Here is a 23,215-nt window from a genome sequence, read left to right as displayed (position 1 = left end):
GAAGTGAGAGCTGGACCATAAAGAAGGCTGATCGCCGAAGAATTGATGCTTTCGAATTATGGTGCTGGAGGAGACTCTTGAGAGTCCCATGGACTGCAAGAAGATCAAACCTATCCATTCTCAAAGAAATCAGCCCTGAGTGCTCACTAGGACAGATCCTGAAGTTGAGGCTCCAGTACTTTGGCCACCTCATGAGAAGAGAAGACTCCCTAGAAAAGACCCTGATGTTGGGAAAGATGGAGGGCACAAGGAGAAGGGGACGACAGAGGATGAGATGGTTGGACAGTGTTCTCGAAGCTACTAACATGAGTTTGGCCAAACTGCGAGAGGCAGTGAAGGATAGGCGTACCTGGCATGCTCTGGTCCATGGGGTCACAAAGAGTCGGACACGACTGAACGACTGAACAACAACAAATATACAGGATATATATAGTATAGTTAAAGCTATGGTTTTCCCAGTAGTAATGTATGGAAGTGAGAGCTGGACCATCAAGAAGGCTGATCGCCAAAAAATTGATGCTTTTGAATTATGGTGCTGGAGGAGACTCTTGAGAGTCCCATGGACTGCAAGAAGATCAAACTTATCCATCCTTAAAGAAATCAGCCCTGAGTGCTCACTAGAAGGACAGATCCTGAAGTTGAGGCTCCAATACTTTGGCCACTTCATGAGAAGAGAAGACTCCCTGGAAAAGACCCTGATGTTGGGAAAGATGGAGGGCGCAAGGAGAAGGGGACGACAGAGGATGAGATGGTTGGACAGTGTTCTCGAAGCTATCAACATGAGTCTGACCGAACTGCGGGAGGCAGTGGAGGATAGGGGTGCCTGCCGTGCTGTGGTCCATGGGGTCACGAAGAGTCGGACACGACTGAACGACAACAATATACAGGAGCAATTGGTTTTTTTTTTTAAAAAAAAAATGGCTTCTGTAAAGTTCTGAAACAATATACCTATGTGGAGGCTACATCTGCAATTACGTACAAAGTACCAGCCCAAGACATCTTACATCTCACCCAAGACTGATCAAGTTACTTATTTTACCTGAGGCAGAAAATCCCATACTGTATGTGGCCTCCCTGGCAGTAAAAATGCTGTGGCAATAAATTGAATGACTATCAATTTGCTTTTTTATTTTGTGACAAGCAGCTGCCTGAGCCCATCTGCCTAATGACAGGGCAGACCCTGAATAGAGGCCTACCTTGCAGGGTTGTTGTGAGGCTTACTGAATAATGCATGAGTTTTTCTTTTTATGTAAAATACTGTTGTGAGTTGCCAGGGTGTGTGTGTATGTGTGTCTACATGACGCCCGAGTCCCTTCTAATTCCTGCGGCCCAAGATCCAGCAAGGGGTAAAATCAACGTCCCGCACGCGTTTACTCAGAATCAAGGCCTGCTATGTTCAATGAGGCTTACTCCCGTGTAATCTGTCTTGAAGTGTGTGCAGTGCAGCCAAGTTGGGCTGGAGGTCATTCGCATTCTGTCGGGTACACGACGCTTTAGAACCGCTCGACTAACATCAGCACTTTTGATCTAGAAAAGTAAGGCGGCAGAAGGACAGAATTCGGATTACTGCCCCCGGTTCCACCTTCTCCTTTCTGCTTTGATCTGGGCCGTTTCCCAAGCCCCGCCCCCCCACACGTCAGTCAAAACATTCCATTGAGAGGGAGGGAAGGAGGGAGGAATCAAAGGGGGAGAGAAGAGGCACAAAAGTTTCAACGTTCCAAGAGCCGCGTTCCACCGGCGCTGATTGGAGGAGCCCGGCGGAGCCGCGTGACACGGCAGCCAATGGGAGTCCGCGCAGAGCCTGGTTGTAATGTTTCGGATCGGGCAAACGGGGCGAGCCGGTGCGAGGACTTTGCAGCCTGTTTTTTTTTTTTGATCCAGAGCGGAACCGGAGCAGGAAGGCGGGCGGAGGCTGTTGCTGCCGGCGCGACTCTGCTTAAGTGGAAAAAAGAGAGAAAAGACAAGGTGAGCCAAGGGCTGGCTGGAGCTTTTGCCCGCAGTCGCTTGGACCCCCGAAAGAGCAGGAGGAAAGGGAAGTTTGGAGTGGAACAGAAACCCCCGCGGGGGGGTGGGGGAGAGCTGAGACGCTCTGAAGGGGGCGCGGGTCCCTTAAAGATCGAGAGGAAGCCAGCAGATCTGCTCCCCCCCCCGCCTTTTACTATGGATCCACTTTCTGAGCCACTTTTGTAGCCTCTGAGAGCTCCCAGTTGTTTTCGGGGTGGGTGGGAGGGAGGTCATTTAAACATACAAGAAAGAAGCTTAGCTTTCACCCCCTCCCCTCCTCCTCCACACTCGCGGCGGGGGGGGGGGGTTGTTTCCCCACTGCCATTTGTACTCCCCGGTGGACAGAAATACATAATTCTTATTTTTTTGCATTTATTTTTCACTATTTTTTTTCCTTCCAAGAAGCCCAAGGGTGGCGTACGTGATCCCTCCCCACAATATCTATTCCCCCACAACAGCCCTGCGAGGTAGATTAGGCTGAGAGGCAGATGCTGGTCACACAAGCCAGAGAGAACTTCATGGCCAGGGAAGGATTGGACCCTGAGGAGTCCCACCCACACTCTAAACCCTGCCTTTCTCAACCTTGAATCCTCGGGTGGGTTTTTTGGGGGGACTACAATTCCCATCATGACCTAGTGAGAAGAGCCAGCGGTCAGGGATGATGGGAGTTGTAGTCCCAACAACACCTGGGGGCTCTGGGCGGAGAAAGACTGCTCTAACCACTACACCACACTGCTGTAGAGCAGCTTTCTCTGTGGTCGTTTGCACTTGGAGAGGATCGGTACACTACCTCTCCCCATAAGCGTGTAGTTTTGCTCGTAAGTGGTTTCCTTTACTCTTCTCCTCCTGCATTTAATAATAATAATACTTTATCGCTATCCCAGAAATAGCTTTGATCGGTGCATAGTTAAAATAAGGGCTCTTCCCTCCCACCAAAAAACCCCCCGTCCAGTTACGTCTAGCAAAAAGTTCTGTATAACTGGAGAGTCTTTTCATCAGATATCAACAATATCCTCCCCAGATCATCTTTTAATATTGCATGCTGGGCTTCCTCTGATGAAGTGCAAAGTAGATTTTTGGCCTGGTCTGCCCTGTATGCTTAAAGCAGAATCATGCCATTTTAAGCAGCCCTGGCATCCCCCAAAGGATTCTGGGAGTTGTAGTTTGTTATGGGCGCTGGAAGTTGAGAGACCCTTGTTCCCCTCCCAAGAGTTTCCTAGGAAGAGGAATGGACTGGGAGTTGTAGTTTTGGGAAGGGGACAGGGGTCTCCTAATACTTCTCGGCATCCATACCAAACTACAGCTCCCAGGATTATTATTTGGGGGGCGGGGGGCAGCCACGAGTGTTTAAAGTGGTGTGATACCACTTTGCATGTATTGAGGCATTAAAGTAAAAGTGGGTCTCATTTTGGGGACGACGACAAGGGACCCCATAACCTGTTGGTGGGCTTCTGAACGAAAATTATTATAGACTACCCTTTTAAGCACCTCACGGGGATTGAAGCTGGCAGATTGACAAGGAAATGCAAATTCCCTCACAGTGCAAAACTACCCCACGCTGCCGGAGGGCTCTAAATATCAATTTTGGGGGTCGCAGGTGAGAAAGATGCTCCGCTCTGCTTGCAGACTTCCACTGTGAGAACAGAACGCTTGGCCTGCTGGGCTGATCTCATCTAATCCTCTGTTGTCCCCTTCTCCTTGTGCCCTCCATCTTTCCCAACATCAGGGTCTTTTCCAGGGAGTCTTCTCTTCTCATGAGGTGGCCAAAGTATTGGAGCCTCAGCTTCAGGATCTGTCCTTCCAGTGAGCACTCAGGGCTGATTTCCTTCAGAATAGAGAGGTTTGATTTTCTTGCAGTCCATGGGACTCTCAAGAGTCTCCTCCAGCACCATAATTCAAAAGCATCAATTCTCCGGCGATCAGACTTCTTTATGGTCCAGCTCTCACTTCCATACAAGCAAGGTGTTGTCTCTGCTTTTTAAGATGCTGTCTAGGTTTGTCATCGCTTTTCTCCCAAGAAGCAGGCGTCTTCTAATTTCGTGACTGCTGTCACCATCTGCAGTGATCATGGAGCCCAAGAAAGCAAAATCTCTCACTGCCTCCATTTCTTCCCCTTCTATTTGCCAGGAGGTGATGGGACCAGTGGCCGTGATCTTAGTTTTTTTTATGTTGAGCTTGTACAACCTTACATTTGTCCCTATTGAAATTCATTTTGCTCATTTGGGCCCAGTTTGAAATAATACAGAAGAGAGGAGAAAGGAGACTGGAGCGGCAAGATCCATTTTAAACTGGTTACGCTTCCTGAATCAGAGTCCTTCAACTCCTGCAACTGTATGCTGTTATTTTCATCTGTTTATCTTAAAGAAGTATAGGCCATCCTATTAAAAAAAATAATCTGAGCAACTTAACACACTAACTAGGAATATACAGGTAGAAACAAATAATAGACTTTTAAAAATGTTGGGGTGGGATTTGCTCGTCCGATGCCGTCTGTCACTAAACCAGCTACGACTCGGATCAGACCCGTAGAATTTAATGAGCCTATGTTGAGTATGTTCATTAGCTTCAATGAGTCTACGGTGAGTAGGGCTAGCATTGGCTCCAATCCTAAACATCCCTGCAGCTGTTGCGTTGGGTGCTTTTAAAAAGCGCTCTGCAAATATTTAAAAAGTAATTGTTTTGGATAGGAAGTTGGTTTGGAGAAGTCCAGAGTATGCTTAGTGGGATGTAGAAAGCAAGCTGACGTTGTTTCTCTCCCTGCAACCTTCTGGCTTGCGGTCTCCACCCACCAAAACTCCCAGTTCCTCTGTGACTCAGGCTTTGTTTTGTAATGTTTACGACCAGCTGTTCTACTTAAAGAAAGGAAGTGTCTCCTGGCTGTCTGCCTCCTGGATCCATCTGTGTCTGAGTCTCTTTACGTCGATGTCAATAGCAGAAGTTACTTGGTGTTAGTTGTGGGTCGGTCGCCATTTTTATTTGGAACATTTTGTCACGTTCACACCCTACAGAGGTACCTTGGTTCTCAAACGCCTTGGTACTCAAACACCTTGGAACCCAAACACCGCAAACCCAGAAGTAAGTGTTCCAGTTTGCGAACTTTTTTCGGAAGCCAAACATGCTCTATTTTGAGTGGTACGCTTCCGTTTTGAGTGTTACACTGAGGTCTGTCTTTTTGCTATTTATTTTGCGTTTTTGTGGCTCTCGTTGTTGTTGTGACTGTGTGGAACCCAGTTCAGCTGCTGATTAATTGATTGATTGTGCGTGTGGCTGCAGTACATAGTTTATTGCTTTCATTTTATGGTCTCGTTAGAGAGTAAAATCCATGTTAAATTGCTGTTCTAGGGGTTGTTTTTAAAAGTCTGGAACGGATCAGCCCAGTTTGCATTACTTTCTATGGGAAAGCGCGCCTTGGTTTTGGAACGCTTTGGTTTTGGAACGGACTTCCGGAACGGATTAAGTTTGGGAACCAAGGTTCCACTGTACATTTGAAGCAGGTGGAGGATAAATTTACTAAATAAATGCATTTGTAGAGAATGGTCCTGTTCCCGCCAAGGATTTTCGCCACTGCTGTGCCGCGTTACCTTTGCAACAACCCTGCGAGGTGGCCCAGGCTGAGTGGGGATTTGCAGCAGTGCCTTAATGTAGCTGCTTCTGCCTGGATTAGCACGAAGCCTCTGCCAACTAATTACAAAGGGAGCTTGTAATCGGATTTGGGAGAGTCCATGGAAGGTAACGAGCTTCGTGGATAATGAAGGGCTCCCGCTGTCACCCCAGGTTAGACAGGTGTCACCCACGGTGCCCGGGTAGCAAACAGCAAAAGCTGGTGTCCTGGCTCATTTTGATGCAGTTTGTTAAGACTCTTGCCAGCACTGCTGGGTTGGCGTTGGTTGAGTTGGGCCTCTAATAAACAAAAAATCTCGATATTATTACAACAGGCCCATTGCACTCTCTCCGCGGTCCTTCTGTATGTACGTGGCAGCCACATGTTCTCGCTTTCTATTTTTAACCTATGATGTTTATTTTAAGTGTTGTTTTTTTTTAAAAAAAAAAACACTTATTTTTAGAAATATCCAAGTTGTCCTTTAATCTTGCAATGCAGCGACTTTGGGCAGGGGGTATTGTTACTGTGTTTGTTATTGTGGTACGTATTCTTGTGTTTTTATGCTGCGATCCTCGGGATATAAATTTAGGAAATAAAATGAGCACCTAGATCAGGTTAAATGGCCAAAAATGAATATAGTGTTGTTTTTTAATATGCTTTTTTTTACTTAACGAACACGCACAAGAAATTAACAATAATAACAGAATAATAACAGCAGAAAAAAACATACATGCATCCACAGGTCCCTAAGTTGAATGGCAAAAAATAAATTTAGCTTCGTGGCTTTTTCCCCACTCTGAAGTTTATTTGGAAATAACATAGCTATACGGGGGTAGCTCAGTCGGTAGAGCATGAGATTCTTAATCTCAGGACCATGGGTTCGAGCCCCACGTTGGGCAAAAGATTCCTGCATTGCGGCGGGGTTGGACTAGATGACCCTCAGGGGTCCCTTTCAATACTACTATTCTGTGATTTTATAGCAACAGAGGAAGCTGCTTTATATAGAGGCAAATCATTGGTCCATCAGCGCGCCGGGGTTTCAGACCGAAGTCTCTCCCAGCCCAACTTTGAGATGTCAGAGATTTGAACCCGGGGGCTTTGGCATGCAAGGCAGATTCTCTGCCCCTGAGCTACGGACCTCCCCCAAGAAGCCTCCTTCAGTTCAGTGGGTCTTGCTCCTTTTGGGGTTGCTGCATGAAGCTCTGCAATGATTATCTGCACGCATAATTTTTTTAAAAAAACCAGCATCTTTCATTTATGCCTGCAACTGGACATTGCATGAAGATTCGGTCGGCTATAGAAAAGTCTTTGGGTGGGGGGAAATTCTCATTCCTATCTTGTACCCCTGCACCCCCCCTTTGTAGGAAACGATGCTAGAGAACCTCTACGATGAACGACGCTGAAAAGAAACAGTTTGGCTCAGTGGAAGAAGAAAGGAACTACTGGAAGGAGCTGGCTGTGAAATACAAGCAGTGGTAATGCATTCAGATGTCCTTCTGTGATATGGGCAGGGTGGGGGACTTTGCAGGCCCGAAATGCTCACTTCTGTGGCATTGCTGTGATTGTAAGCCCCTCAGGGCAGGGACCAGTTTCATTATTATCACCTGATTCCCTATCCACAGCAGCTCAGGCCCCATCTGAATTATACATTTATTATACCGCTTTAAGCAATCATGGCTTCCCACATAGAATTTTGGGAACCGTAGTTTGCTCAGGGTGCAAAGAGTTGTTAAGGAGAACCCCCTGTTCCTCCTCATAGTGCTACAGTTCCCAGAGTGTTTAGCAATCAATCCCTCTTTTCCAGACCAATGGCTAGAGCCAAATTGAACTTGGCCTTTGTATACATCAGGAACCCAGAGGGGAGTGAAGCCTTTAAATTTGAAATTAGCAAGTTGTCCCCGTCTCCCGTCCCCCCATGGCTGTGGGTATGTGTTTTGAAAGCGGTGTGAGGCGCTGTCCTCGAAATCTCCGGAGCCAAGCAAGATTCGCAGCGGTTATGGGTGGGGACCATTTTGCGAAACACAGCCGGGCTCCTTGATTTAGCCGGTCGCGGAATCCCATCTGCTCTCGGCGCGGAATCTGGGTTGCGGAATTTGTAACGGCGAGGAGGGCGCTGACTCTGAGCCTGGCTTTGTCCCCCCCCCCCGTTCCCCTCCAGCGCAGAGAACGCCCAGGAGGAGCTTCGCGAGTTTCAGGAAGGGAGCCGGGAGTATGAGGCGGAGCTCGAGGCGCAGCTGCAGCAGGTGGAGTCGCGGAACAAAGACCTCCTCTCGGAAAACAGCAGGCTGAGGATGGAGATCGAGTCGGTCAAGGTGAGACACCGGGAGCCTCCAGGCTCAGCAGCAGTATACCACTGGTACCGGTTTTCTAGTGGGCAGAAACGGTGGTGGAGGAACCGTCTCCGGCGCCCAGGGTGGGGACGCCGAGGGGCGGGGCAAACCGCCCAGTGACACATGCGCGACGTCCGTATGGACTGCGCATGTGCGGCGTCCCGTATGGACGGCGCACGAGAGTGGCAGCCCGTACGGTCGCCGTGCGAGAGCGGTCCCCTTACGGACTGTGTGTGCCCTTGGCCGCTCTACAGCTGGGGGGAGGCAGGGGCCATCTTGTCACACACACCCCCAGAGTGTTACCCGGGACGGCCTGCCCCACACTTCGTACGCCCCTGGGCACGAGGGGTGTGTGTGTGTGGATTCCTGCCTTCCTGCGGACATCCGGGTGGCATCAGATATCGTTTTACACTGGGGAGCACGATGCTGGTCTAGCCAGACCTTCAGTCTGGATTCTGTTAGCTCAGCTGGTTAGATAGTGCCAAGGTTGCAGGTTCGATCCCTACACGGGGCAATATTCCTGCATTGCAGGGGGCGATGATTCTGCAGGGATGTTATGTTATACTTTCATGGGGGGCAGAAATTGGGCAATGCCCAGTTTGGTATTGGAGGCTAAAATAAACTGTACCTTTAAAATTCAACGGGGGAGGGGGGAGAGAGAGAGAGAGAGAAAGACAATACCCGAACATAAGCCGCTCCCTTAAAATTCTGCAGGCTCTCGCACCCAAAAATGGCAAATGTAGAAGAAAATCCTACAGCGATATCGTAAAGCCAGTTTTTGTGAGGTCGTGAATTTAAGCTGCACTTTAAATTTTGCAAAAAAAAAAAAGTGTGGCTTTAATTCGGGACAATATGGTGTGTGTGTGTGTGTGTGTGTGTGTATAGTCATTCTTTTTCTTCTTACTTATTTGATTTCTTTTTTTTTTTAAATTAATTTGGTTTTTCAAATTAGTTTTACCATCCCATATCCAACATATAACTTAAAAACAAGATTCCCTAGGATAGCCTGGACTTTGCTCCTCCCCTTTGTGGTTCCTATTCATTTCCTCCTGCATCTTTTATAATAATCCAGATCTTTCATATCTCTATTATATCCAAAATTCACCATTAAACCACAAGTGATATTCCATCCCCACTAAAAATTGTAACTTGTTTACAATGGTGTTTTTTTTAAAAAAAAATATGAATTATAAATTTCCCCCAGAAATCAGGAAAACCAAAATTTTAATAAAGGGGGGGGAGGCAGATCTTTCCTTCAAGACCTTAATCTGTAAGCTTCCCAGAGACAGTTGTGCTTTTCACTACAGCTCACGCTTTCGTGAATGAGAGCCTGCTTTGGCACATGAGTGAAGTCGCTTGCACGGGGCCTCTGGACGTGCGTACGCACATGAATGCCGAAGGAGGAAGTGCTGGGAAGCGGGGAAATACCTTTACAGAGGGATGCTTTCGTTGAGGTTCCTGCTCTGCCGGGGGTTGGACTGGATGACCTTTGGGGTTCCCTTCCTGCCTTAGCGATCTGGTTGGCTGCTTTTGAAAATGGGGTTCGTGGGCTGTTGGGCCTTTCAGACTGGTCCAGGAGAACCCCGGGACATTTCTTGCAGGCGGGCCAGTTGGCGGCTACAAACCACCGCTGCGAGGAATGGAACTTCCATGTTCAGAGGCAGTCTACCACTTGAGCGCCAGTTTCTAGAGGACAAACAGTGGGGGTGGGGGTGGGTGGGCAGCAGGGGTGCTGCTTTCTTCCAGCCCTGTTTGTGGAGTTCCCATTGGACACCTTCTTTGGAGAGAGACAATATGGGCGAGATTAGTGAATGCAGATATTTTTTTAGACGGGCTGAGTTCTGTGTGGGGTTCAGAGTGTGGGTTTGGTCCAGCCAGGTCCCTAACCCTCCTGCTTTGCAGCTGGCAGTCCGACCTGCTATAAAAAGAGACAGTATGGCGTAGTGGTTAGAGTGTTGGACTAGGACCCAGGAGGGACCAGGGTTCAGATTCTCTCTTAGCCTTGGGCCAGTCGCTGCCTCTCAGCCTGATCTACCTCGCAGGGTTAAATCCTGCACACCCCCTTGAGCTCCTTGGAGAAAAACAGTGGGGCAGGAATGCAATAAATAAATGAAATCCTAGGGGGTGGGTGGGGTGGGGGATGGATGTGGCTTATCCCCGCCTTGCCCCAAGGCCTTTTGGCAGAAATGCATTTCCCGCGGGAGGCATAACTCTCCTGACAATTGGCCCATTCATCCATCCGAGCCAAAGAACAGCATCATCGCCCAGGAAGGGAAAGGACAGAGGGGCTATTGATGCTCCGACCAGCTGGTGGCCGGCTCCAGCTGGGTGGCAGAGCAGGCCAGGTGCCGGGTGCGAATCCCGAGTTCAAGGGTCGGCCTCCTCCAGCAACGGGCACCGAGGAAGCGAGCCAAAATCTGGGTAGCCACCCGAGAGCCTGCCAGGCCACCCAAGTGTGTGTGTTTCTCAGGACTGACCGCAGAGTTTGCGACCTCTGAAGAGTAGCAGCTAGAGGAGTATGGGGCAAAGGAGTGTTTTTCCTGCAGAAACCCCATTGTCACCACGTAGGGACTCGCTGTTGAGCAGGGGCCCAAAACAGACAGCCTTCCCTACTTCGTTTTTCTCTCTTGTTTCTGTGAGGCTGAGGGTTTTGGGGTTTTTGACTTGGAAGAGACTGTAAATTCCTTTTTTGGTGATAAAAATTCATTTGCCCGTTGCTCATTACCTTACGTTTTGTACTGGCGTTGCAAAAGGCGTTGCATTTGGCTCAATCTAAAAAGCACGAAGGGTTGAAAACGCTGTCAGCGTTAAGATAACTTCCAACAGTGTAAATAAGTTTTGGTGCATGTAATAATGGAACACCGAATGGTTCGGTTTTGTGAAATACAGTGGTAACTCGGTTTATGAACTTAATCCATTCCAGAAGTCCGTTCTTAAACTGAAACCGTTCATAAACCGAGGCGCACTTTCCCTAATGAAACCTCCCGCCGCCGGTGCCCTTCCACTGTTCGGATTCCGTTCTTAAACCGAGGTAAATTTCTCAAACCGGGACACTACTTCCAGTTTTGCAGAGTTCGTAAACCGAATCGTTCGTAAACAGGGCTGTTCTTAAACCGAGGCACTACTGTATGCAGGGATTTATGATATGTAAAATCATGGGTAGACAAAGTAAGGCCCAGGGGCCGGATCCGGCCCATTCGCCTTCTAAATCCGGCCCCCGGACAGTCCAGGAATCAGCATGTTTTTACATTAGTAGAATGTGTCCTTTTATTTAAAATGCATCTCTGGGTTATTTGTGGGGCATAGGAATTCGTTCATTCCCCCCCCCCAAAAAAAAACATATAGTCCGGCCCTCCACAAGGTCTGAGGGACAGTGGACCGGCCCCCTGCTGAAAAAAGTTTGCTGACCCCTGTGTAAAATGAACCATGGAATGAGAAGAAGGGAAGTCATTGCTGTATAAGGAGAAGAAGAGAAGAAGAGTTTGGATTTGATATCCCGCTTTATCACTACCCGAAGGAGTCTCAAAGCGGCTAACATTCTCCTTTCCCTTCCTCCCCCACAACAAACACTCTGTGAGGTGAGTGGGGCTGAGAGACTTCAGAGAAGTGTGACTGGCCCAAGGTCACCCAACAACTGCATGTGGAGGAGCGGGGAAGCGAACCCGGTTCACCAGATTACGAGTCCACTGCTCTTAACCACTACACCACATATAAAGGATACTTTCAATTGTAAAACAGAAAATTTAATTAAAAACTATCTATCTATCTATCTATCTATCTATCTATCTATCTATCTATCTATCTATGAAATTCCCTCTGCATTTTCCCGCAGAGGACTTTCTGGGAGCTAGCAAGGGCCGCGCTGGAGGCCAGGTTCCTGCAGTGAACGGGATGCCCTTACATTTGCTAAAGCTAAGCAGGGTCTGGCGTGGTTTCAGATTAGAAGGGGGAGCCACGCGTTGAAATTCCTCCGTCGCAGGGGGTTGGGCTAGATGACCCTCGGGTCCCTTCCCAACTCTGCCAATTCTGTGATTCTGCCATTAGGAAAAGATCACGACCCAGCACTCCGAAGGCTACCAGCAGATCTCCACCCTGGAGGAAGAGCTCGCCCAGACAAGGGCTGTCAAAGAACAGCTGCAGAAGTACATCCGGGAGCTGGAGCAATCCAACGACGACCTGGAAAGAGCCAAGAGGTGCTGACCCAAAGGGGGGTTCCCTTGTGGTGGGTGGCGAAGCCCAGCCCCCCCCCCCAACAGGGTTTGGACTGGAGTGGGGCTAGGGGACCTTCTGGGGGCCGGATGCGAGGTGGTTCAAAGTGAAAGCTGGCGGCTTACCGGATTGGAATTTGAACCCAAGTCTACTCGGCCTGACCTCTGTTGCTTTATTAGTTTGCTGAGTTTTTTCCGTTCCAGCACAGTCTTTCTCCTCCCTTGCAGAGCCACAATAATGTCTCTGGAAGACTTTGAGCAGCGCATGAACCAGGCCATTGAGCGTAACGCCTTCCTGGAGAGCGAGCTGGACGAGAAGGAAAACCTCTTGGAATCGGTGCAGCGGCTGAAAGATGAAGCCAGAGGTTAGGAAAGGGCTGCGTGGTCTTTCGCCTCCTCTCTTTTTCTTTATTAAAAAAAAAAGAAATTTATTTATTTGGTTTTTCAGATTGAAATTTTGCAATCACATATCCAACATACAGCATAAAAACTAGATTCCAAGGAATCTCCTCCCCTTTGTGGGTCCTGCTGTTATTCATTTCCTCCTGCATCTTTTATAATAATCCAGATCTTTTATCTCTCCATTGTATCCAAGATTCACCGTAAAACTACAAGTGATATTCCAACCCTACTAACGATTTTAACTGTTTACAATGGTCTTTAGCAGGGGTGGCCAACTCCCAAGAGACTGAGATCTACTCACAGAGTTAAAAACTGGCAGTGATCTACCCCCCTTTTTGGGGTTCAGGTCAAAGTTGTTGAGCTTATTTTAGGAAGGAGGAAGGCCCATTTTAGAGGGGTTTGGGTCAAAGTTGTTTAGTTTTTTCAGGGAGGAGGTGAAATGTTGAGCTTTTTTAAGGAGAGCCACAGTTGTTCAGCATCTTTGGGGGGAGCCAATGATCTACCAGTGATCTACTGCAGACGTCCAGTGATCTACCGGTAGATCACGATCTACCTGTTGGACGTGCCTGGTCTTTAGGATAAGTTAAAAATTTTCCCCAACCCTCTCTTTGGCTTAAGGCAAAAAATTCGTCTCAAGCCCCTTTCTCCCGAGTCGCGCCATTGGTCTGTCCAGCTCAGGGTTGCCTGCACTGACTCGCAGCCTCTCTCCCTGCTTCCAGGCAGGGAGTCTCTTCCCAGCCCTGCTGGGAGTCGAACCTCCTGCCTCCAAAGCGGACTCTCGGCCTGCAGTTCCGTTTTTATCCAACCTTTTCTTGCTGCCAAGGAGCTCAAGGGGGCGGACGTGGTTCTCCCCTACCCGCCCTGCCCCCATTTCATCATCACAACAACCCTAGGCTGAGAAGACTGTGTCAGCCCAAGGTCACAAGGCGACCTGTGCAGCCAAGCAGGGATTCGAACTCGGGTCCTAGTCCGACACTCGAACCCTTTGCTGGCTCTCCTTTGCGCTAGGAGGGAAGAGGCTCCTGGGGACTCCTTTCCAACGTAGAGGGATGGATCCCTCAAAAAGAACTGCCGTTGCTGTTCATTTCCCCCCTTACAAGAGAGAAAAGGGAAGGTGGGTCTCCCCCCAGGTGCAACCATCACATTTGTGATTTCGGGGTGTCCTCCGTTTTTTAACCTAACGGTGCCGAACGAATGGGAAGGGAACAGTGGCTATCGCTGTCCGTCATGCCCCTCTCCCCTTCCCTTCCAGATTTACGCCAAGAGCTGGCTGTGCAGCAGAAGGAGAAACCCCGGGCCGCTGTAGAGGATTCGCTGGAAGTAGATCGGATGGACACAGCCGTCCAGGCCACTTCCTCTGTGCCTTCAACTCCTGTAAGCCATCGGGGCCTTAGCTCTGGGATGAGCACCCCAGGAACACCCAGAAGAGGTATGTTTTTATTTATTTATTCATTTATTTTATATACCCTGTTTTAAGACGTAACTCCCTTTTTTAGCCATCGGTTCTTCTAATATCAGGGCCGAATTGTGCAACAGCTCCCCCTTGTGGGCACTTGAAGCAGCAGCCGCCCACAGTGCGTTTCAGTATACTTTAATGTGGACCAATTAACTCTACAGTCGTACCTTGGAAGTCGAACGGAATCCGTTCCGGAAGTCCGTTCGACTTCCGAAACGTTTGGAAACCAAAGCGCGGCTTCCGATGGGCTGCAGGAAACTCCTGCAGCCAACCGGGACCCGCGCCGGCTTCCGAAAACCCATCGGAAACCGTAACGCTCACTTCTGGGCTTCGATCGTTTGGGAGCCGATTTGTTTGGGAGCCGAAGGAGTTTGAGATCCGAGGTACGGCTGTAATAAGACTGGGAATTAGGCCAGGGTGTAAACGGTTGCTGAAGAAGCACTGCAAGTTAAGGAGTGGAAAGGAATTAAGATTTCACCTGGATGTGGCCCTTCAACTCCGTCTAAGGATGCTGTGGCCCTCCAGATTCTGTTGGAGGTCCACTGGTGCTTCAACATCTTCTGAAAATAGGATTCTTGGTGTGTTAGTGGTCAGCAAGAGTAGAATGGCTTCTGAGCCTTCTTACACTTGAAAACCTATACCTGTACACCCTTGTGCAAATTAATTGAAACAAACCATGTATTTTATTGTACAAAACTCACATATACGTATATTAGCAATGGATATGACCTCCGCTATTTTTAAGCAGCATTTGAACACGGTTTGGCATGGAGTCTACTAGTTTCGAACAGTCACTGTTGATTTTCGGGTCCCTGTATCACACTTGAATCAGCGCCTGAAGGAGCTTCTCCATAGTCGTACAGTCTACAGCACGGAGGCGACTTTTGCATATAGCCCACAATTTCTCAATGGGATTTACGTCCTGGGAATTCCCTGGCCAATCAAGTACCTGTATTTGCTGCTCTGTCATGAATTTCTTCACCACTTTCGATGTGTGACGGGGGCTGGGTCCTGCTGCAATATCCCAGTACCATCAGGATACAATATCCCAGTACCATCTTTTCCAGCTCTGGAATAACTCTTTCGTAGAACCTCAGCACCGTATTTTTCGTTCCATAAGACGCACCTGAACATAAGACGTGCCTAGTTTTTAGAGGAGGAAAGGGGGAAAGCCCTGTTTTTTTTGAGGATCAGCTGAAAGTGGTGCACCTTTTTTTTGCAAAGGGAAGATCCCTGCTTTTTTGAGGATCAGCTGAAAGTGGTGCACCTTTTTTGCAAAGGGAAGATCCCTGCTTTTTTGAGGATCAGCTGAAAGTGGTGCAGCTTCTTTTTCAAAGAGGAAAAGCCCTGTTTTTATGGGGTTCAACTCACAGTTCTGCAGCTTCTAGTCCTACAGCCATTTCTACAGTTTCCAGGCAGATAATCTAATCAGCCAGTCACATGTCGCTGGGGAAACAAACAGCCTCCCTCTGCATTCAACAATGGAGGCCTGGGCAAGGGGGCGGGGCTGGAAAGGGAGCCTTATCTCTCTCCCGATCACTTGCTGAACAGCTGTTCAGCGGCTTCCTTTCAACACCCCCTTCTCTCTTTGTAAAAAAAAAAAGAGCACGATCTGCTTTCGGCCCCTAGGCAATTCGGATCCAGGGACCATGCATCCGCTCCATAAGACGCACAGACATTTCCCCTGACTTTTTAGGAAGAAAAAAGTGCGTCTTATGGAGCGAAAAATACGGTATATTGTGGCGAGCGCATCATTCCTCCTCTTGGCTGCAGGCTTCCGACACCATAATGATCAACTGACTTTTCACGTTTGTTTTGGGTAGGGGATTCCGGGTAAGATAGAAAACATCCTTTGTTTCGATTAATTTGCACAAGGGTGTAGCATTGAGGGCTAGTCACTTGCTGAGCCAGCTTACGTTCCAAGGGTGCGGAATTTCTGCCTGGCGCTATTTGTACCTTGTGAATGAAGATATCCTCTCCTAAAGGTCTTGAGGACGGCTACAGCACAACTCCGCTTACACCAGCTGCCCGAATATCTGTGCTCAACATTGTGGGAGATCTCCTCCGGAAAGTTGGGGTGAGTACTCTGGGCCTTGTTCGCCCTGGCCCCGTGTGGAATACAGAGCCAAGTGAAGGCCGTAGAATGAAGGACATGCTAAGAAATCAACTCGGCCCTTCCAAGATCACTATGTATTTATTTCTGGCAATTATATCGCACCTTTTGTGCCCTGCAGGGAGCTCAAGGTAGCACTCCCTGGCCCCTACATCCCTTGTCAGCAACTAGATTTGCACCAACAGCTTTCTTCTGGCCTTTTTTAAAAATAAGAATGTTGCTGGGACAGCCACGGGTCTGTTTTGTGGGGCGAAAGCTGGCAGATCCCCCCCCCACACACACACACAGGTGTGAGTTTCCAATGTACAGGTGAAACTCAAAAAATCAGAATATCGTGGAAAGGTTGATTTCTTTCAGTAATTCAACTTAAAAGGTGAAACTAATATATGAGATAGACTCATGACGTGCAAAGCGAGATATGTGTCAAGCCTTTATTTGTTATCATTGTGATGATTATGGCATACAGCTGATGAGAACCCCAAATTAACAATTTCAACTTTGGGGTTCTCATCAGCTGTACGCCATAATCATCACAATTATAACAAGCAAAGGCTTGACATATCTCGCTTTGCATGTCATGAGTCTATCTCATATATTAAACTCCGGTAGCCACTGAAAACAATTGCTTACATAAATGGACTTTTCCACCATATTCTAATTTTTCGAGTTTCACCTGTACTCTCCTTCCATGTACCCCCCCCCCCCAAAAAAACCCAGTGTGCTCAGATAGTTCATTCAAGTGTCGTGGGTTCGAGCCCCACTTTGGGCAAAAGTTTCCTTCATTGTCAGGAGTCCCTTCCAACTCTACAATTCTGTGAAAACTGATTTGCTCATGAGCCATTCAGACCTGTAACCCTGTTTCCCCAACTGACCTGGTCCGTGCCGGATAACGGATATGCTCTCTGTCTCCCCCTCTCTCTTTCGTTGGGCTTCCGAACTGAAACTTAACTTTGCATTTGCTTCTAGGCTCTGGAATCCAAGCTGGCTTCGTGTCAGAACTTGGTGTACGACCGGGCTCCGTACCGAAGCCCCGCACCCCCCCAGGTCCACATGGTACATGATAGGCGGCTGAGTGGCCCCTACGGCCCCCCGGGGTGAGTGTTTGCTTTCATGTCTTCGGAGAGTCTTAAGTCAGGGCTTGACCGGGGGGTCGGGTTCGAGAGAGGAGGTCGACGTGATTTTTCCGGTTGTGGCGTCGAGGTTACAGGGAAACGGCCGAGAGCTCGATGAGCTGGGAGGGGAAACCTTGGAAGGTTCAAGACAGGCAGAAGGAAGTCCTCCGTGCAGCGTGGAGTTAAGCCGTGGAACTCCCTGCCACAGGAGGCCGCAATGGCCGCCAACCTTGAGAAGAGGATTAGACAGATTAACGGCGGGAAGGCTCTCAGACTATGCTCTGCCTCGGTTGCTGGAGGCAGCAGTGCTCCTGAATATCAGTTGCTAGAAGCCACAGGAGCAGGATCTTGTGTTCAAATCCTGCTTGCCTGCATCGCAGGAGCATCTGGTTGGCCGCTGTGAGAGCAGCATGTTGGGACTAGATGGGTGGGATCCAGCAGGCGGCTCTTAAGTTCCTCGGGTTTAGCAGAGCATCTATTGTGTTCACAAGTGGAAGCTGGCACCCATTAGGGACCAGTAAGGTGGCAGGCAGGGACGCCCTGGTCTCCCAGTTCTCCCAGTACATGGCAACCACAGTGGTGCTCACGCAGGGGAGAGAGAAAAGGGAAGACTGTGTTTTCAGCCAGTCTGCACAAAGGCTTTCTAAAGCCCTTTTAAATGTGTTGTGGAAGCGGGAATTAATTGGGTTGCTTTTGTTTGTATTCTGTATTTTGTCTTTTGTATACAGTCGACGCTCGGGTTGCGAACGCCATCTGTGTGGGAGGCGCGTTCTCAACCCGCAGTGTCCGTAACCCGCAGCATCGCGTCTGTGCACACGCGGGTTGCGATTTGCCACTTCTGCGCATGCGCGAAGAGCGATTTAGTGCTTTTGCGCATGCACAGAGCGCCAAACCTGGAAGTAACCTGTTCCGGTACTTCCGGGTTCGGCGCGTTCGTATGACTGTATTTTATGTTGTGAACTGCCCTGAGATTTACGGGTATAGGGCGGTATACAGAATATTATTATTATTACTATTATTATTTATTAATATGCTGTGGAAGTGCCAAATATGGTAGCTGGTGAGATAAAACTGCCCCTTAGATGTGTAACAAAATAGAAAATTCTTTCCAGTAGCACCTTAGAGACCAACTGAGTTTGTTCTTGGTATGAGCTTTCGTGTGCATGCACACTTCTTCAGATACACTGAAACGGAAGTCACCAGATCCTTAAATATAGTGAGGGAGTGGGGAGGGGTATTACTCAGAAGGGTGGTGGGAATGGGTGATCAGCTGATAGGTGTGGAAAACCTGTTGACGACTCTTAAAGGCTGCAATTAGTCTTGCAGGGAAAGGCAAGGGGTGAGATGGCTAAAGATAGCTTTGTTATGTATAATGAGATAAGAATCCAATGTCTTTGTTCAGACCAGGTTTCTCCATGGTTTTAAGTTTGGTGATTAGTTGCAATTCAGCCACTTCTCTTTCCGGTCTATTTCTGAAATTTCTTTGTATTAAGACAGCTACTTTGAGATCTTTTATAGAATGTCCTGGGAGATTCCTTAGAGGTGTGTTTGCTGTGGCAGCTTATTCCTGGAACTACCTCTACAGAGGTGTGGGGTCATCTGGTGTTTGAGCTTTAGCCAGCGATACTTTACTATTTTAACTTGCTTTCGGATGAGCCGAGGTTCACAGCTGTGGCCCCCTCGGCTCAGGTGGGGAGGGGAATATACCATGCGTAGGATTCTGGGACAGGTTGCCTCTCCTTCTCCGCAGCTGGAATTTGGAAGTGGTCAGCCAAAAAGCTTTAAACTTGCTTGCTTGCCTTTGAATAATGTTCACTCTTCCCAGCGCAAGCCTTGGGCCTGGATCTGCCCAGCAGAGTGTGTCCATCCGGGTGATGCAGGCTGAGAGTTTCCTATTTTGCTCGCTTGCTCGTTATGTCAGCAGGAAGAGAAGGCAGTGTTGTGTAACTGGGCTGGGCCCGTTTTTAAATGTTTTCAGCGCATTATATAACCTAAATTGCCCAGGCTTCCTCTCCTGTTCGGCTGAGATCTCCAATACATCTACAGGTGAAACTCGAAAAATTAGAATATCGTGGAAAAGTCCATTTATGTAAGCAATTGTTTTCATTAGCTGCTGGAGTTTAATATATGAGATAGACTCATGACATGCAAAGCGAGATATGTCAAGCTGATGAAAACCCCAAAAGTTGAAATTGTTAATTAGGGGTTCTCATCAGCCGTACGCCATAATCATCACAATTATAACAAATAAAGGCTTGGCATATCTCGCTTTGCGTGTCATGAGTCTTATCTCATATATTAGTTTCACCTTTTAAGTTGAATTACTGAAATAAATGAACCTTTCCACAATATTCTAATTTTTCGAGTTTCACCAGTGTGGTGTAGTGGTTAAGAGCGGTGGACTCGTAATCTGGTGAACCGGGTTCGCGTCTCCGCTCCTCCACATGCAGCTGCTGGGTGACCTTGGGCTAGTCACACTTCTTTGAAGTCTCTCAGCCCCACTCACTTCACAGAGTGTTTGTTGTGGGGGAGGAAGAGAAAGGAGAATGTTAGCCGCTTTGAGACTCCTTTGGGTAGTGAAAAGCGGGGTATCAAATCCAAACTCTTCTTCTTCTTCTTCTTCACCTGTACTTGCCTGAATACTTTAATTTAGGCAAGGGGGTCAGATGGCACCTGTGGGTGCAATGACGGTTTTAAGGTCTTCTCCTGGTGCCCATAACACATTTGGGGTGCCTGCCCCTTTGGCCACAGGGTAGCAAGTTCGTGAAGGGCCCCTTTTCTCCCTTGGAAAGGACATAGAGCCGAAGGAGTTAGAAGAGGGACGCTCTTTCCCACTTCCTTCTTCAGCTCTATGTCCTTGTCGAGGTTCAGTTTGCTTCTTCTGGATTCAACCTCCCCCCAGATTCCTTGGGGAAGCCTAATTTGTGTGCATGCTTTTCTCTCTCTCTGATTCTTGGGGAAAGGAAGAGAGGAAAGTGACCCGAGACTGCCCACAGCACTCACTCAAAAAATACAAATGTGCCCATGGACCTAAAAGGGTTGGTGGCGGCCCCTGACGTGGGGCAATTCCAACATTTAATATTGGACATTTAATATGGAGCCTCCATGTCGGGGTGCAGTCTACCAGCGAAAGAGCAAACCTGTTGGCGCACAGCAGAACTGGGGGCTCTTTCCTTCAGGTTCTGGCTGGTAATGGGATGCTAGATTAGATGGGACCTCCGATGAAGCCGAGCCTTTCCCAGGCTCTGTTCCCCTCCAAATATTTGGTGGACGACACTTCCCATCATCGCTGACCACTGGCCATGCGGGCTGCCGTTTCTGGGAGTTGGAAGTCCAAAATATCTGGAGGTCCACAGGTTGGGAAGAGTTGCTGGGCTGCTTCAGTGTGGTGTGTGTTCGTGAAGCAAGCCACTAGAACATGGGTAGACAAACTAAGGCCCGGTGGCCGGATCCGGCCCATTTGCCTTCTAAAGCTGGCCCCCGGACAGTCTGGGAATCAGCGTGTTTTTACATGAGTAGAATGTGCCCTTTTATTTAAAATGCATCTCTGGGTTATTTGTGGGGCATAGGAATTCATTCACCCCCCTCCAAAAAATAGTCCAGCCTTCCCACAAGGTCTTAGGGACAGTGGACCGGCCCCCTGCTGAAAAAGTTTGCTGACCCCTGCACTAGAAGCATGGGTAAAACCCATTCCTGCTTGATCAGTCACTTTTGCCATCAAAACAATGAGACTGGCAGCTTGGCTGTTGAAACCTAATTATTTCCTCCTACCTGTCACAAATTCTGGTGCTTCCTTGCTGTATTTCCCCCCCGGCTGCTATAAGTCATAACCCCTCTTGTGTTTGTATGCTTAATGCCTTTTCCACCCCACCCCACCCCTGTTTCAACAGGATGGTTAAGAGGCTGGATTTAGGGACGCGGCCATCAAATCTCGCAAGGCCAATAGGCCTTCCTCCGCAAGGAGTAGTTCAGATGCTTCTCTGAGGAACCACCAGCCCAGAGTGCCCTCCTCCTGCGTGGTGGAAACCTTGGTCCCCCCCCCTTGTGTTTAATGGGAATACTAACACTCGCTTTTGGCCACTTACTTGGGATAGGAGACTTGTAGAAACACAGGTGTACCCAGAGACCATTAACCGCATCTTGTTCCACCAGACTGGGGCTCGTCCCCACCACACAAGCCTGGCGGTTTCTGTGATGCAGTAGATCCCTAGATCCACACACAGAAGACTTCCTTGGAAGATCCATCACAAAGACCCGAGCTGAGGCCCTGGCTGGGACGAATGACACCAGGAACTGCAAGTCCCAGAACGTTAGATGGAGCCACATCCCATTGCACCAATGGAAAGATGAACTGAACTTCTTCAGTCTAGCACATAATGCTGTGTCTTCTGCTAGAAGATGATGGATAGTACCCGTGTCGCATCAGAGCCAATTTTCCACCGGAACGCAGCATTGCTGGGCCACAAATCTTAATAACAAATCCAGCTGGTGAAGGAAAACGGCTGCTTAGGAGAAGATTTCTGAAGGGGGCAAGATGTTTCCATCCCTTTTTGTCTGCCCATACTTGGACCTGGTGTAATGTGAGGCTGTGCTCAGCTGGGAGAGCCCCGCCAGGAACCATTTCCCTTGACTAGAGGATTTAAAACTTGGTTTGACAGCCGAGCCATCTCAGCTCGTCAAACGCCTTTTGTTAAGTGCTTTCTGCCATTGGAGCAAAGTCACACCACCTCTTACTTTGCCAGTGGTGTTTGGGGACGATGGTATTTTTTTTTTAAAAAAAAAACCACACACCTACAAACAGCCCTTAAAGCCAGCTGCACGTTTGGAAGAGGAAATAAGAGGTCCTGCATTTTTAGGGGGGAAATGTGCTTAAGAATTTGAAATCTGATACATTGATGTTGCATCGTTGTTTATAAAGTTTGGGAATTCAAGGTCTCAGTTGTGTTTGTAAAGAAGCAGTGTTTGCATTGCATGGAATCTAGGGGGGGGACCAACATTGTTGGGTTACAATTTCCCATTAGTTTTTGTTCCAGTAACTGAACTCGTTGACAGATGTGCAACCCACATCTTTTCAGAAGCCTTGGGATTTGGGGCTGTGGAGAGAAATCTCAGATTGTACCCTTGGAGTATGCAATATTGTTGACTGCATAATTTAAATGTGTCGGAAAGCTATTTGGGTGATGGGAACTGGCTGTATGAGGAGGGTGGTGTTTTATGGCATTGGAGGGGTACAAATTTAACAACTTTTTGCCCCCTGTGTGTTCCCAGCCCTCCCCTGCCATAACGGCATTCCACCACCAGTTAGAGCCTCTTAAATCTTTTAAAAACTTACTTTTGGAAACGTGTTATTTTTTGAGTACACATTTTACAGCTTAGTGTTCAGTAGGCAACACTGCGCTGTCAGAAGCACACCCAAATAAACACCAGTCAGAAGTGGATTCCATATTGGGAGCACGCTTGCCCCATGAGGTTTCCTGTGACTGTTTTAAAACGGAGCAAGTTTCTAGTCCTCTTTGCAGGCGGGCTAAAGTTTCCTGCCCTTTCCCTCTGCTCACACCTGGCTGACAAAACTCGAGAGCAGCCCCAGTGATTTTATAAACCTTTATTAGTGTGTATTTAAGCACAGAATTCATCTAGAACAATAACAGTTTATTTTTAGTACTCTTCATTCCTCCCACCCCCCCACCCCCCCAAAAAAAGTGATGAAGAAAGGCACTTTGATCTTGTGAACTGGGTGGAGGGAGCTGGAAAAGGGGGGGTGCACAATCTGAGTGGGGGAAACAGTACCAGAAACTTGACCAAGGGGAAGAAGGAAGTGGGCAGCGAGATTAGGAAAGAGGCCAGAGGCCCAATAGATTTTTTGTCTTGCTGTTGTTCTATAATAAAGGGGGGGACGTTTTCGGTCACCCCACCCTGTTGCATTAGTCCCTCGGTGAAGTACATTCGCTCTGGGATGGTGCCTGGCAGCGGGCAAAAGAACAGCAATTCT

At 48.3% G+C, this 23,215-nt stretch overlaps 1 protein-coding gene across 2 annotated transcripts; it reads left to right on the top strand.

Moving 5' to 3' along the window:
* Positions 1 to 1,852: 1,852 nt before the first annotated feature.
* On the top strand, positions 1,853 to 22,157 carry NDE1 (nudE neurodevelopment protein 1). Of its 2 annotated transcripts, none has more exons than XM_033167477.1 (9): positions 1,853 to 1,965; positions 6,970 to 7,080; positions 7,764 to 7,917; positions 11,980 to 12,128; positions 12,372 to 12,508; positions 13,798 to 13,974; positions 15,987 to 16,078; positions 17,081 to 17,208; positions 21,117 to 21,266. In XM_033167477.1, exons 2-9 carry the CDS (start codon positions 6,995 to 6,997, stop codon positions 21,208 to 21,210), a joined length of 1,017 nt encoding a protein of 338 aa, XP_033023368.1. In that variant the 5' UTR covers positions 1,853 to 1,965; positions 6,970 to 6,994; the 3' UTR covers positions 21,211 to 21,266. The 2 variants fall into 2 exon arrangements, with proteins under 2 accessions (XP_033023368.1, XP_033023369.1); XM_033167478.1 differs by lacking the exon at positions 21,117 to 21,266 and adding an exon at positions 21,379 to 22,157 and having other exon boundaries at positions 1,857 to 1,965.
* Positions 22,158 to 23,215: the final 1,058 nt, after the last annotated feature.

This window comes from Lacerta agilis, chromosome 13 (assembly GCF_009819535.1).
Source record: "Lacerta agilis isolate rLacAgi1 chromosome 13, rLacAgi1.pri, whole genome shotgun sequence".
In the NCBI taxonomy this organism is placed as follows: domain Eukaryota; kingdom Metazoa; phylum Chordata; class Lepidosauria; order Squamata; family Lacertidae; genus Lacerta; species Lacerta agilis.
This window is presented reverse-complemented; position numbering and strand designations above follow the sequence as displayed.